This window comes from Armigeres subalbatus, chromosome 2, assembly GCF_024139115.2.
Source record: "Armigeres subalbatus isolate Guangzhou_Male chromosome 2, GZ_Asu_2, whole genome shotgun sequence".
NCBI classification, from domain to species: domain Eukaryota; kingdom Metazoa; phylum Arthropoda; class Insecta; order Diptera; family Culicidae; genus Armigeres; species Armigeres subalbatus.
This window is the reverse complement of record NC_085140.1, coordinates 310223420-310237512: the sequence shown is the minus strand read 5'-3', so window position 1 is coordinate 310237512 and position 14093 is coordinate 310223420. Positions and strand designations below refer to the sequence as shown.

Here is a 14093-nt window from a genome sequence, read left to right as displayed (position 1 = left end):
TGAAAATCCATTGTGAAACGGCTGAGATCAAAGTCTATCATATTTTCGTGACATTTTATTTTTATTTTTCGCAATCGTTATGTGTACCCCAAGATAGAAACCATAGACGTAGTTCTACGTTAAAAACTTGTTCACTTTATTGACCACACAAAGCAAAACAAAATATGTTTCGTTTTCTTTATTATCAAGGTTTTTAGCCCTGGGATGGTTCACCTTAAAACTCAAAATATTTCAGAAAATCGCCTGATAAATAATCGCACAATAGTTGGAAATATTTTGTTCTACTTTGTGTGGTTGGTAAATGAATAAATTACTGCGCATTTTATCTTGTTTTTGATAAGCACGCAACGGGCTCAATGCTTGATATTTATGAACAATTTTACCAAATCTAGTATATTAATCTGGAGGCCCTCCTTAGCCGTGGGGTAAAACGCGCGGCTACAAAGCAAGACCATGCTGAGGGTGGCTGGGTTCGATTCCCGGTGCCGGTCTAGGCAATTTTCGGATTGGAAATTGTGTCGACTTCCCTGGGCATAAAAGTATCATCGTGTTAGCCTCATGGTATACAAATGCAAAAATGGTAACTTGGCTTAGAAACCTCGTAGTTAATGACTGTGGAAGTGCTTAATGAACACTAAGCTGCGAGGCGGCTCTGTCCCAGTGTGGGGATGTTATGCCAATAAAAAGAAACAAGAAGATCATTTGGTAGAAAAAGTCGTTTGGTCGAATATGCCGTTTGGTCGCACGAGCCATATGCTTGAAAATGCTTAGAAATTTCCACGAGAAATTCTTCGGATTTTTCACGGGAAAATAAGAAAATCTCCAGAATTCCTAAGGAATTCTGTAGTGATATTTTCGAGATTTTCTTGGGAAATTGTCCGAATTCAATTCAGAAAAACCTTTGGGATTCAAGATTTTTTTTGTCATTTGGGTTTACAATTGTTATCCGACATATGTTATGCTACTCAAGGACTTCCGGGAGCCCATGCCCTCACTCTAACATTGATCAATTTTTAGCTTTGGCGCAATTCCCCACACTAACCACTGGAAAGAGAACAAAGAATAGATTTTAAAACATGATACCGGATCGTTCCGAATCTTTCCCGAAAAAAGTTTAATCAAATTTCTTTTTACCCTACTTATTTTTCAGAGACACACTTTACGCATCAATTTCACTAAGTCACCAAGAATTAAATTTTACAAGCTTCAATCATCACTTTTTATATTAGCTCATTCAATACATGTGTGAAGTTTACAAAAAAAATCGATCTAAAAACATGAGGTTTGGTCCTAGTTTTTGCCATTGTGCGATGCACACCTCTAGTGAAAAATGAGAATTAAGGATTGAGAATCAATTCAATTCTCATTTCTTACTTAACATTTCTTATTTCCAGCTTTTTATTAGTATTAGTCACTTCGTACTTTTCTCATTCGCTTCACTATTGTTCGGCCAGACGACATTGTTGGCCTTATAAACCATTCAGCCAACAACATTTGCGGTCGTATGATCCGTTCGGCCAAATCACTTTTTTCGGCCATATACCCTGCTCGACCAAACAACGTTTTCGCCTGTATGACCCTTTCGGCCAAATTACATTTCCGATCAGATGGCCATTCCTGTTAAACAACAATTTTGGTTAAACGGCATTTTCGGACAAAAGACCTATTCGGAAAATCGATTTTTTCAGTAATATGGCCCTTCTGTCAATCTTGCTTAACCATTTTGACCAAATGGCATATTCCGCCAAATGACCTTTTCTGCCACATGACCTCTTCGATCGAACGACATTTTCGGACGAATTGACCATTCAGCTAAACGGCAATTTCGATCAAAATGAATTTTCGGCCAAATGACCAATATCGCTCAACGACTTTTTCGACCAGATGACCTGTTCAGTCAAGCGACATTTTCGGCAAAGGACCATTTCGGCCAAATGTCGCTTCCGGCCGTATGTGCATTCCACATTTTTGGCCAAACCGTTTTCGGCCAAATCTTCAATTCGGCCAAATTGAATTCGGGTAGATGCATTTCGGTGGAACGTGTTATTCTGCCGAGTGGCATTCGGCCGAATGGCTGTAGGCTAAACGACCTTCCTCAATTTCTGCAAATTATGACACAAACTATAAGTTCATTCAGATGTTCAATACTCTAACAATGTTGGAAAATGTAATGTGTAGACTCCTTCTAATGTGAACCAGCGCGATAAGTTAGAGATCGGTATCTTGATATATTTTGTACAGCCGGGTGTCGATGCCATTGATGACGGCGTGATGCAAAAACCTGTCGGTAGCGCACATCTGTACAAGTGGGTCCTATTTGAACTTTTTCGTATAACAAATATATTGCATAAACAAGGTGTATTTGTAAGAATGGATTCCTTCTCTTTTCAATTTTTTCCTTTTTTTATTGTTTATTTGTTTTATTTGTTTGTCCCATATTTATCCTATCGAATATAAAAAATGAAAAGCATTGTTTATAATTTTTGTGAATTATTTCATAACAGTAAGAACGCATGCTAGCAGTGGCGTAACCATGGGGGAGCGGTGGAGTGGGGTTATACACACCCCGCTTATAAAGCGAAGTTGTGCTGTTCTGGATTATAACTCGATTTGTCAAGAAAAGTACGAGAAACTGAATACAAAGAAAAAACCCAGATTAATCCACCTAGTGTTGGTGATGCCTTTCTCGCGTATTACAAAAATGAGAAAAGCACATGCGAGAGGTCAAAATAGCACTTTAGGGGAATAGTTTTTACTGTTTCCGTCAATTCATATCAATTTGTAGTCATTGGAGCAGTTTCTGAAAAAATAAGATTTTGAAATTTTCCATCGATGTATTGTATTTTTAATAAGTACCTCTGGACGCAACGGCCAATGGAGCCAATTTTTCAATAGGAAACAACTAGATAGCCTTCCGTGTTAATTGTAACTTGTTGCGAGCAAATTGGATAATCCTAAGTACCAAAGAGTGTGTCTCAGATTTTTGTACACACGCATACATACATACATACATCACCTCAATTCGTCGAGCTGAGTCGATTGTCTATCAAAAGTAAGGTGTTCGAATGATGTTTAACTTATTTTTAACTTATTTTTGGCTGAGTGTTGGACTGTGTCAATAAAATCGGATTTATGCTATTTTGCTTAGAAACATTTTTCCCTAGTTTCTTAGAAAACATTTAAAAAATGGGCAATTGCAGACTTTGACATAAATAATTCAATATTTTCATCAAAATGAAAAAAAAAAAACTCTTCGTCCAGGATAGGGTCACAATAGAAGCATTCAAATAAAGCAGCGATAATCTTGCACTACATCAGTTGAGACAAGTATGATCCAAATCTTCATGAAAGTTAGAAAACTACCCGCTTACTACTTACTACTTACAACTTACTTATTTCACTTGCTTGAAAGCAGTTGAGAACAGGTTTGGGAAAAACTCAAAATCTCAACTCATGAACGATTCGAATCAATCGTGAGTTGAAAGACACCCAACTCTGCACTTCAAAACTCATGGATGAGTTGAAGCATCGTAGGTTTCTTTTGTTCTCCATCTTCAAAAACAGTGAGCAATAAATGCTCTTGTCGCGAATGAATTGATTTTAAACGATTTTTGAAGCGATGTGATCGCTAACGAGATTATTCGCGCGGAGATTTGTGAATGATTTTACCAACACAAAAGTTCTGGAAGAGTTTGAACGACCACAAAGTCGGACAGAAGCATCATTATAATCAGTTTCATTATAATCAGTTTCAGAGATGAAATATTAAAATTGGTTCATCTAACGTAATTTAGAAACAGAATTGTTATTATTTGTTCATGAGATGAGTTGAATTTATTACAGTGACATGGAGATGGAAACAGTTTCTCTATTTTATTAACTTAAGAAAATCTGTGCCCTAATTTGTTCCATAGCTTTGTTTTTTTCATCTTTCGTTTTTGAACGCTGTTCTTAACTATTAATTTTAATTTGTAAATCCACCTCAATTTTATTTTTTTTTCTGATTATGACAAGCTTTTCCTAATAGTTTTTTTTTGCCAAAACGTAAGCTACTAGGAAAAGTCAACAAAACACATTGGAGCTAGAAAAAAAAATCTCACCAAGTTGTGCATTAGATTTCCGCCTACCGGAAAACTCTGGAGAGTAATTTATTTTTAAAAATTGCCAATCAAACTCTCCCGCCATGCTGCTCACTAGAATTTCGATGGGACCAGAATCTTTTTCTGACATTCCATCGGTTTTTTGGTGGCTACAGCAAAAAAGTCCATTTGCCGGTAAAGTGCTCCTCACGGAGAAACACCACTTCGTTGAGCACTATTGAAAGTCGGACCGCGTGCCAAGTGTTGTGTGCTGTTGTTCGTAGGAAATAGAACACATCGAGGAAGACAGGAAGTGAGTGGAGTTGCTTTCTTTTCTGCCATTGCTTCTGCTGCTGTTGCGACCAATCGCCTGGGAACAAGTATTTTGTGATTTATGATCTTCGATGGGGGGGAACGAAGAAGGTTTTTCTTGTCGAATGAAGTTGTGTTTTTTGGTCGGCATGCTTTTCCTCCTTCTGTGATTTCTCAGGGGTATGTGATAATACGATTTTATTTTCCACGTGATACACAAAGTGGCTTTCCGGTCTCATGTTATAAAAGACATCACAATAATGATCAAAACTAAAACATACCACGTGAAACTAGAAATTTCTTGTTCGCAATTGCTAAGAATATAAATTAAAAAAAAAATTGTTTCGAACACGTACCCTTACTTGCTTAGACATGCTATGAATATGTGCTTAAACGATGTATTCAGAATAATGGCAAATAGGCGAAGTTGTAATTAACTGAGATTCAGCAAAAGATTTATAATGATGAAGAAATACCCTCCATACGAACATTAACGTAACTAATTCTTTCATTCCAGATTGCAGAGCGGCTCTTCGGGATAACAGGATCCAGTTCTAGTAATAGCAACAATGGTCTACCTGCAAGCCCCACCTCAATTCGGAACTCTCAGAATGCAGCCGATCTAAAACTTCTGGAAAAACTGGTCTCGTCACTTCTGGAATCGCAAGACTCATCGACGGGAGCGAACCATGGAACGATAATGCAACGTTTGCGACCTATGTCGCGTTCGTTTCGACTGCAAAGTTCCATCCGAAAGAAGAACCCTCAGGGGGGCACAAACGGTTTAGATGGACCGATGCCGACGATTCGTGAATCGGGTGGCGGCAGCCGTAATCGAGCCAACTCCTGGGGCAATCCGAATAGCAGCAACGTGAGAAGGGTGCTGAACTCGATTGCAAATGCTCCCCATCGGCTGAGCCAATCTCTATCGCCGGATGGACGTGACGATGAGGAGAGGAGCAATCTCACACAGAATATTCTCTAGGCAGTACCTATATGAAGAGTTAATGCGATCACGTAAAATTGTTATCTTGTTATAATATTTCGACCTAATTAATCGAGTGGTGCAGGGGGGTACCTAATCAATAATATTACTATTCATCTGCTGAAAGCGATAGTTTTACTAGGAAAAGAAGTCCACCAATCACGTAGGATAGTTGCACTTACTTGTTTCTCCAGCAGGGTAGCACTGTTCTCATTCAGTTGGCGTTCTCCGTTTTCGTTTAACTCGAAGTGAGATGCATTGGTCAAGCGCACTGTCACCTCGTACTTTGCCCGACCACGAGCTGTGAAGAAGAAAAAAGAAATAGAGATATATTAAGTATTCATTAAAATTTTGAATTAGAAACGAATATCAGTTTTTAATATTGGTTGCCATATTACTGCCGATGAATAGATGCATAACGGATCATTGAATTACCTACTTTGAGCGTGCTTACAGCGCCACATTATGACTTTATGAAATCAGTATGACGAAAGGTATCTAAGGTTAAATTTGCGAAATTGAAATCCTTCAAGTATCAAAAAAGTATCTGGTACGCATAGTAGCGGACACCTTTCTGAATAGCTGGTACCTGATACACTGGAGTCGCTTTTACGCGGTTTTTCAAAATTATCTAAAAACTCGAGAAAATCACGAAAAATCGATTTTCGATGAAGTCGTACGCGGCTTTCTCCGCGTAACGACCGACCTCAGTGTAAATTCTCGAAAAAGGTTCTCACTTTCAATGAAATCTGCGTTAGATGACTTTCGTCTTACAAATTTCTGGCGGGTCACTTCATGCTGTTATTGACGCATATACGTCAGCGCCTGCAAGGCAGCGACATCAGGGTATTTTGCCAAACTAGTCGGAATAAAGTTAATTCTTAAAAAAATGGCTTCTTCTTAGTGTAAAACCCAGATCAATCCACCTAGCGTTGGTGGTTGCTTTCTCGCGCGAAAATAGCATTTGCGGAAAAATAATTTCCGAGAAAAGTTTTCTCCGGAAATATCATTTTGTTTTCTTCTTCTTCTACTTCGACTTCTTATACGCGGATTTCTCTAAAAGTTTTCTCAATGCGATTTTTTAAAAAGATCGAAAACCCCGTAAATCCGTGAAAAATCGATTTTTGATAAAGTCGTTTTTTTTGCGCGGTTTTTATGTATGCGGATTTTTGAATTTACGCGGTTATCCGGATTTACATGGTTTTGATTTACACTGAACGTTTGTTCTCTAGTTTACTCACTTCCCATTCATTCACTCACCTACTCAATTATTTATTTGCTCAATCAACCAATCAGTCAGTCACTGCTTCACACGCTTACTTCCTCACTAATTGATTAACTAGTCCTTTTACTCGTTCACTCACTTTTTCTCACTCTTAAGTTTTCCTCACCATCTGAATAACTCATCACTCATTAACATCATTTTATATTAACCTGGGCACGACAAATGCTGGGTAACTCCTATCCCTACCTCCTTGTGGCGCTGGCCGGGACATGAGCAACCTTAGGGATGATCGGGTAACCAACTCCGGTGGGATCTACGGTCGTATGCCCACAAGGAAGGCAGAATTTGCTCCTCTCTGGAGGTGCAAATCTGTCGAGCGTCTGTTCTCTATGTTAGGAGCGGCTCACAACAGCGTTTGTTCCCTGTGTTCAGGACGGCTGATCATCGTCCGAGTGCTAGCGAGGGACTCTAAACAAAACTGTACACACCATGCTGCATCGTGTCAGCATCGAGAAGGCAACTGCTTCAACGCGATGTAGATAGCGCAACCCTGGTAAGGTAGCCTACCGAAGATTCTACAGTTACCAAGAAAGGCAAAAGTAGAGAAAACGGATTGAGTCAACGGCAACACACCCGGCAACCGGAAAGGAATAAAGGTCAACGATTGGAAAGTCTTGGAACGTGAGAACTTTTAATGAACTCGCACATGTTGGGCTCCTGGCTCGTGAGCTGCAGAAGATCAACGTGAGTGTGGCAGCAATCCAGGAAAAACGGTGGCCCAGAACTGGAGAACGTGATTTCCGGGCGGTGGATCCCATAGCGAACACTTCATTCAAGTACCACATCTACTATAGGGGCGGTGACACAGCAGAACGATAAGTTGACTTCATGGTGATCGAGAAGCAGATGAAGCGTGTTATCCGGTGGAAGCCGACAAGCGACTGCATTTGCGTGTTGAGAATGAAATGCAAATTCTTCAACTATGCCCCAACGAACGATAAGCCTATGAGATCCTTGAGAAGGCCTACGGAGAGTGCCCAACACACGATGTAAAGATTGTCATCGGGGATCCCGAGTAACACACATGTTTCAAATTACAATCAAGTCGCAGGAACCGAATTCGCTTCGATTATGCTACTTGGGATGCAAATGAGCAGATTGGAAGAGACAATTTCTTTTGCCCTGACATTGGTACGGGAAGCCTTCAGTCCGCTACCAACGATAATGGTCTGCGACTTGTGACCTTTGCTGCTGCTAGAGGCATGACAATCACCAGTACCTACTTTGCACGTAAGAATATCCGCAAGCACACCTGGTAACATCCGAGTGCTCATCGATAGACCACGTGTTGTTCGACGGACGACATTTCTCGGATGTTATAGATGTAAGATCCTTCAGGCGTGAAGGAGTTGCTGAACAGTTCCACCAGAAGCTAGACGAGCAGATTGGAGATGCCACCGGATCTGGCGACGTCAACAGATTGTGGGAAAATATCCACGAAGCTGTGACTACAACAGCCCAGGAAGAGTTAGGCACTGCACAGCGAAGCCAACAATATGGTTGGTTTGATGACGCACCCTCGAGGTTAGCTGCGTGTCCTTGCAGCATCGAACATCGTGACTCGATTTTTTAGAAGAACACCATGGTATCGTGCCAGCGCCAGCGGTCTGTTCGCCAACACACAGAGGGACTTTCCGACGCGGTGCCTACCCCAGCCTTGACGAGGACCCCTTTCCGTCCTCGGGATCGGAACCCGCCTGGTTGACCGACGCCGCGAAAGCGATGATACCATGTTGTTCTTCGCGCGGCCACTTGTTCGATAAAAGGATCGAGTTCGACCACAAGGCATGACCACTGGTATGACCCATGATGCCGACTCCGAACCCTTGGACCACCTCTTGTTTGCGCCTGAACTAGCCATCCTTGAGTCCACGCGCCACCTTCTGTGTAGCTCCGAGACGATTTGGACGATAGCCGATAAAACGGCGTTCCAGCCAACATCATCTCTACACAGCCTCCGAGCTAGGTTGTCCAGGGTCCGGGGTCCGGTGGAAAGCATGTGGTCACGCATTGCGCGAAAACGTGGGCACACGAACAACACGTGATCCGCCGTTTCCTAAAAACTGCGTTACGTGCACTGTGAATTTGCAGCACGCTTAAACGCCAGGCACTTCGAACCCCCCATGGGGTGCTTGCTGTTCACAGCTTTGCTGGAACAAATCAAACAATTGGGAGGGTTCGTGCAGCATTGTGCCTTATGTCCCTCCAATTCACAGCGTCGACAGAGCTTGCTTCTGTCAGGGCCTTTGCAGTCCCATTGCTCGTGCCCCGGTTCCAGGCACTTGAAGCAAACTTCGGATTGCTCGTATATGCCCACAGGGCACACCGACCATCCCACCTTGACGCTCCCTAACTTGACTACCTTGGAGGCATCCGCAGCAGATAGCCGAACCAATGCTACCTGTGTCCCTGCCGGACCTTTCCGTAGCCGAACGGCAGCGGTGGGCGTCACCACTTCACACTGTCGCCGCAGTGCCGTGACGAGCTCTTCGACTTCGGTGATCTTGTCCAGGTCTTTAACCCTTAGATTCACCTCCGTCGTGAGTGCCCTCACCTTGACCGTCTCGCCTAGGACTTCCTCCGCCAACTTATTGTAGGCGACGCCCTTTTGCGAGACGCCCCGCTTCAGCTCGAGGATTATCTCGCCCATCCGGGTACGTCTTATTCGACGTACGTCGGCGCCGAGTTCACTGAGCTTGACGTCACTCCTCATCGCCTTCAAGACGTCCGAGTCCTTAGCCTCGTCCGGCTTGATGACTAGGGCATCGCCCCTGGAGCGATTGGCACCTACCCTAGACTTCTTGCTACCCTTGTTCGCCTGGGCCTTCTTTTCGGCACTTGACGTCTTCGGTTTCCTCTTGTTCTTGACCAGGGTCCAGGAGGCGTCATCCCCGTCTATTTCCCTGGTCTGGGGCGGCTGAGAGTTCTCAGCCTGCCGTAACCCCTTACCACTTCCACCGTCCGAGTCCTGGTTCAGCTTTCCAGCCCCACTACCCTTGTTCGGGGTAGTGAGGCAGTGACCCCGGCGTGCCCGCGAATACTCAGTCTGGGTAGACTTTGGCACCACCGTCTTCGCTGGCACGCCCTTGGTCGATTCGACCTTGCCCAAGTCCGCGAATTATTGGGCCTCAGTCTGGGTAGACCTCGACTCCACGGATTTCACGGGTTTACACTTGGCCGTCCCGACCGCCCTCTCCAGCTTGGCATCCAACATCGACTTTCGAAATTTCAGCAAGCTCCGCTTGAGGTCCTTACTGATATTATGCTTCGATGACGCAAAGTCGATGATGGCGTCCAGCTGTTCCATCGCCACCTCGAAGGCCGAAAGCCCAACGCATTTGCGGTTCATCGCCTTCACAATCCATGGGCCGTCTATAACCTCTACCGGCGTAGCCTGGGAGATGGTTAAGTGACCCACGCTGGCGCTGCGCACCGAGCTGCCGACTATTGCTTCTGGCCTCCTAGGCGGAGACCTGAACAACCCACCTCTTGCGAAGGGGTTGTCGCCTACACTACTACCACTAATTGAAGAATTGACTTGTTTTTCCATTTTGGTCCCACGAGTTGCTCGGGAAAAGAGGTCCACCACGCCAGAGCCCAGCATGACGCGGTAAGGGACAATTACTGTGGAGGGTGCCCAGGTACCCCACAGGCTCCGTTAAAGGCCTAGCTCATTATTTCACCCCCCTGACCATGCAACCCCTCGGCACGGGTCGCTAAACGCCTTGGGATTAGGGGTTAGGGACGATGGTCCCTTTGGTCGCACCCACTCACTCTAGCTGATGTCAGAAGGACAACAGTGCCCAGGCTGCACTACCAGCTAAGTACAAAACCCTTAGCTGGCGGTCGATTGTCATCGGAAGACCCGTGGAAGCGTGAGATTGGAACTTGTGAGGACCAGAGCTGTGTAGGTCGCTCCTTCCCAGATGTCAACTCACCATTTCGCAGCCCGAGTCGAATGCTAGTGAGAGATTTTTTATGTAGAGTAGAGTGGGGCAAGAGTACGCACTTAGTTTTCAATCGATCATGTGGCCCTTATGAAGCAAGCTTCTGCATATCAAATCTGTGTCGATGATTCATATGCTCTTCCTTTATGTTACCCAGTGGAAAAAATATTGAAATTATTGAGATTCGTTTTAGTAGAACCCTTATTGCAAGACAAGTTAAAAACGCACTCTTACCCCACCGGTGGGGTAAAAGTGCGCATCAGGTGGGGTAAGAGTACGCATTTATCCAATCATGTGCTTTAAGTATATATTTACACAAACAAGAGTTAATAACATTTAATTGATGTTTAATGAGCATATATTAAGGAATGTTTAAAGATTACGCAACTCTTAAAGGGGGAGGGGGTCCTAAAAATGTGCACTTTCATACGAAAAACCATTGTTTTTTATATATACAAAAAACTACATAGGTAAAAATATATATCAGGTTTCGCGTAGCGTATACAAAGGCATTTTCCTTAAAGAAAGTCCACCAATCACGTAACGTAAAATTTGACTATTTCATCACCCCTCCCGCTATCTTACACTATTTGTGTGAATCCTCTAAAAAATATATGGATCGTCACACATCTTGCAACCCCTCCCAGCTAAACGTTGCGTAATTTATGAATGTTTCTTTTGATTAAATGAAATTATCATTTAGATGCAATTGTGTTTTCGTACTATGTTTAGGTGTACAACAAGTCCTAATACAATTTCATTATTTCGCTTCAGTGCTTCTTTGTTCGCTAAATCCTTTCTAACACCGAATTACTTCAACTTATCCTAAAAACTTGTGATAATTTCGAATTCTGTCCCTTTTTTCTTAGTTGTGGATCTTTACGCTTTGGAAGAAGTCTTATTTCGACCGGAGATACGGGTTTGACATCATCATTTAAAGATTCATATGCGTACTCTTGCCCCACCGGTTCCTGCGTACTTTTACCCCACAGTCCCAAAAATTATTCAAGTAATGGTTTTGGCTTCTTGGAAAACCAACCGGATTGGTGTTCTGTACCATAAAGTATTATATACAATAGGTTATCGAAATGGTATAATGTTCACCTGATTGAACGTATATATGGCAATGAAATGCTAGTTGCGGAAATCCAATTATTTTTAGCAAAATGACCAAAAAATTATCTAACTCCATATCTCCCTTGTTGTTTATTCAAATCGTTTACAATTACACATGATAATAGTTGGCCAGAATACCTGTCAAACTGATGCAGTGCTGCTAGTTTATCTTTTTTTATTACTTCAAAAAATCGAAAACGTACTCTTACCCCACGCGCACTCTTGCCCCACTCTACTCTACAGGTTATCCGACTTCGTCAGTAGATGGGAATAACCAGCGCGGGGGAGAAGCATACATTTTCAGTACAAAACGTAAACAAACGAGCATAAATTCCATACAAAAATCCAAGATGGCTGAGTTGGGGATATTGACAAGCCAGAACACCCCCCAATAAATGCATCCTGTGCTAGTGGCTCGTACCCGTTCCAACAGAGAGCGGTACAATGTAGCAAGAGCACAAAGAGAAACGAATCCATTGCAGAAAAAAGGTAACACGAAGAGAGTGTGATAGCTGAAGCGCAGGAGAACATGGATAGAAATGATATGCGGAGGTTTTACGCAACTGTCAATAGCGCGCGGCATAAGACTACGCCAGCGCCCGCCATGTGCAATGACCGAGAGGGGAATTCGCTGACAGACAAGATTATGGTGGCAGCCAGGTGGAAGGAGCACTTTGGAGTTTTATTGAGGTAAAGAAGGCTCTAAATGAGCTGAAAAATAGTAAAGCTGCTGGGAAGGACGAGATCCCAGTCGAGTTTCTCAAACACGAATGTGAGCAGCTGCAACAATCAATCCACCACATTATCCAGAAAATATGGGAGGACGAAGAACTGCCTGTTGGCTGGTTGGATGGCCTCATATGCCCAATCTATAAGAGAGGGTACAGACTAGAGTGTGCCAATTACAGAGGGATCACTCTTCTGAACTCGGCGTACAAAATCCTGTCACGTATTCTGTTAAACAGACTGAGACTGCTTGATGAGTCCTTCGTCTGCGAATACCAGGCAGGTTTTCGTGAGAGCCGATCAACGACGGATCAGATGTTTAGCCTGCAAATGATCCTTGATAAATTCCGGGAGTACAACTTGCAGACTCAACATCTGTTCATTGATTTCAAAGAGTGCACACTGGGGCAGCCCTTGCCCAAAAATGATAAAATGGACCATGTCTTCAGCGAAGTTTCAATATACATAAATGCCGGCAATTTGGTCAATATCGGCCAAACAGCATTTTTAAAGTGTGATGTCTTCAGAGATGTTCTTTGTTACTTAATTTTGATGATATTTATTGAAAATCGAAAATTGATATATATTTTGCAAATATATGGCGCCTGGCATGTCAGAATGCGAGTCAATGTAGGGAAGGGGGAGGAAATGATGATGCAATCACTCGCCAATTGCAAGTCGAATATACTTCTGCACTTGTCACGAGTTCATACGGAATTTTATTGGATTTTTCGGGTTAGGTTCGAGAGGCATAGGTCCGCCTTGGTTAACGAGCTGCCAAAGTGATAGGATAGGAGAAAGTAACTGATGAAATTTCTAATTGGATGTCTTAAACGAGCTTTTTAGTTCATTTCCAATTCTAGTAGCTACTGCTAGAATAGTCAAGTTAAAGATATAGGATTCAGCGCCGTAGCGTGTGGTTGGCTAGGTTGGCCCCCGCCAAGGGCGCCAGCCCTCAGGGGGTCGCCAAAATCAAGAATTGACCTTTCCGGTAAACAATTTTTATTCGCTCGGTCGATTCTTTATTTTATTTAAGGTCAACTTTGTCAAAGAGTCCATAAATTTTGATGCCTCTAAGTATTTTTGAAATTTAAAGCAAAAAAATCGAAATACTGTTTTCAAACAATGGCCCATCATTTACCCGATTTTGAAAGAATATCGGTGAATTTTTCAGGCCGGTTCACACGTGCAGCACTTCTTCGGTTTTTGTTTTCCATTTTTTAAATAGTTAGAGGATTAAAAAAATATGAGTTCTTCGGGAAAGTAGACATTAAATCTTTGACTTACTGAGACGAAAAAATCGTTTTCAAAACAAAAACCAAAAAAGTGTTGCACGTGTGTACCAGCCTGAAAAATTCACCAGGAGCTCGTTGAAAGTAGGGCGAATGTTAGGCCAATCTTTAAAACAGCACCTTTCCTATTTGTTTTAAATGTTTAAAATACATAGAGGCTACATATGGGTTCTTTGAGAAAGGTGAGCTTATATAAAATATAGAATCGATTGAGCGAATACATTTTTTTGATGGGAAAGGTCTATTACGGCTCAAAATATATTTTTTTATCGTGAATTACGGCATGACACAAATAACAGTTTTATTAGTTACAAGGCCAATTAATAACAAACCGGCCACAAATAATTTGAA

General features: G+C 42.6%; 2 protein-coding genes across 3 annotated transcripts in view; one reads left to right on the top strand and one right to left on the bottom strand.

Annotated features, from left to right (window-relative positions):
- The window catches only part of LOC134212573 (uncharacterized), a 120017-nt gene extending 114524 nt beyond the window's left edge, over positions 1-5493 (top strand). For both annotated transcript variants that reach the window (XM_062690559.1, XM_062690560.1), the window contains exon 13: positions 4909-5493. In XM_062690559.1, the coding sequence (XP_062546543.1) occupies positions 4909-5376 (468 nt within the window). In that variant the 3' untranslated portion in view covers positions 5377-5493. The remainder of the gene's footprint in view (positions 1-4908) is intronic.
- LOC134212578 (uncharacterized) overlaps positions 1-14093 on the bottom strand; it is an 896490-nt gene that overhangs the window by 448015 nt on the left and 434382 nt on the right. Inside the window, exon 7 of the mRNA XM_062690564.1 lies at positions 5559-5677. Coding sequence (XP_062546548.1) covers positions 5559-5677 — 119 coding nt within the window. The remainder of the gene's footprint in view (positions 1-5558; positions 5678-14093) is intronic.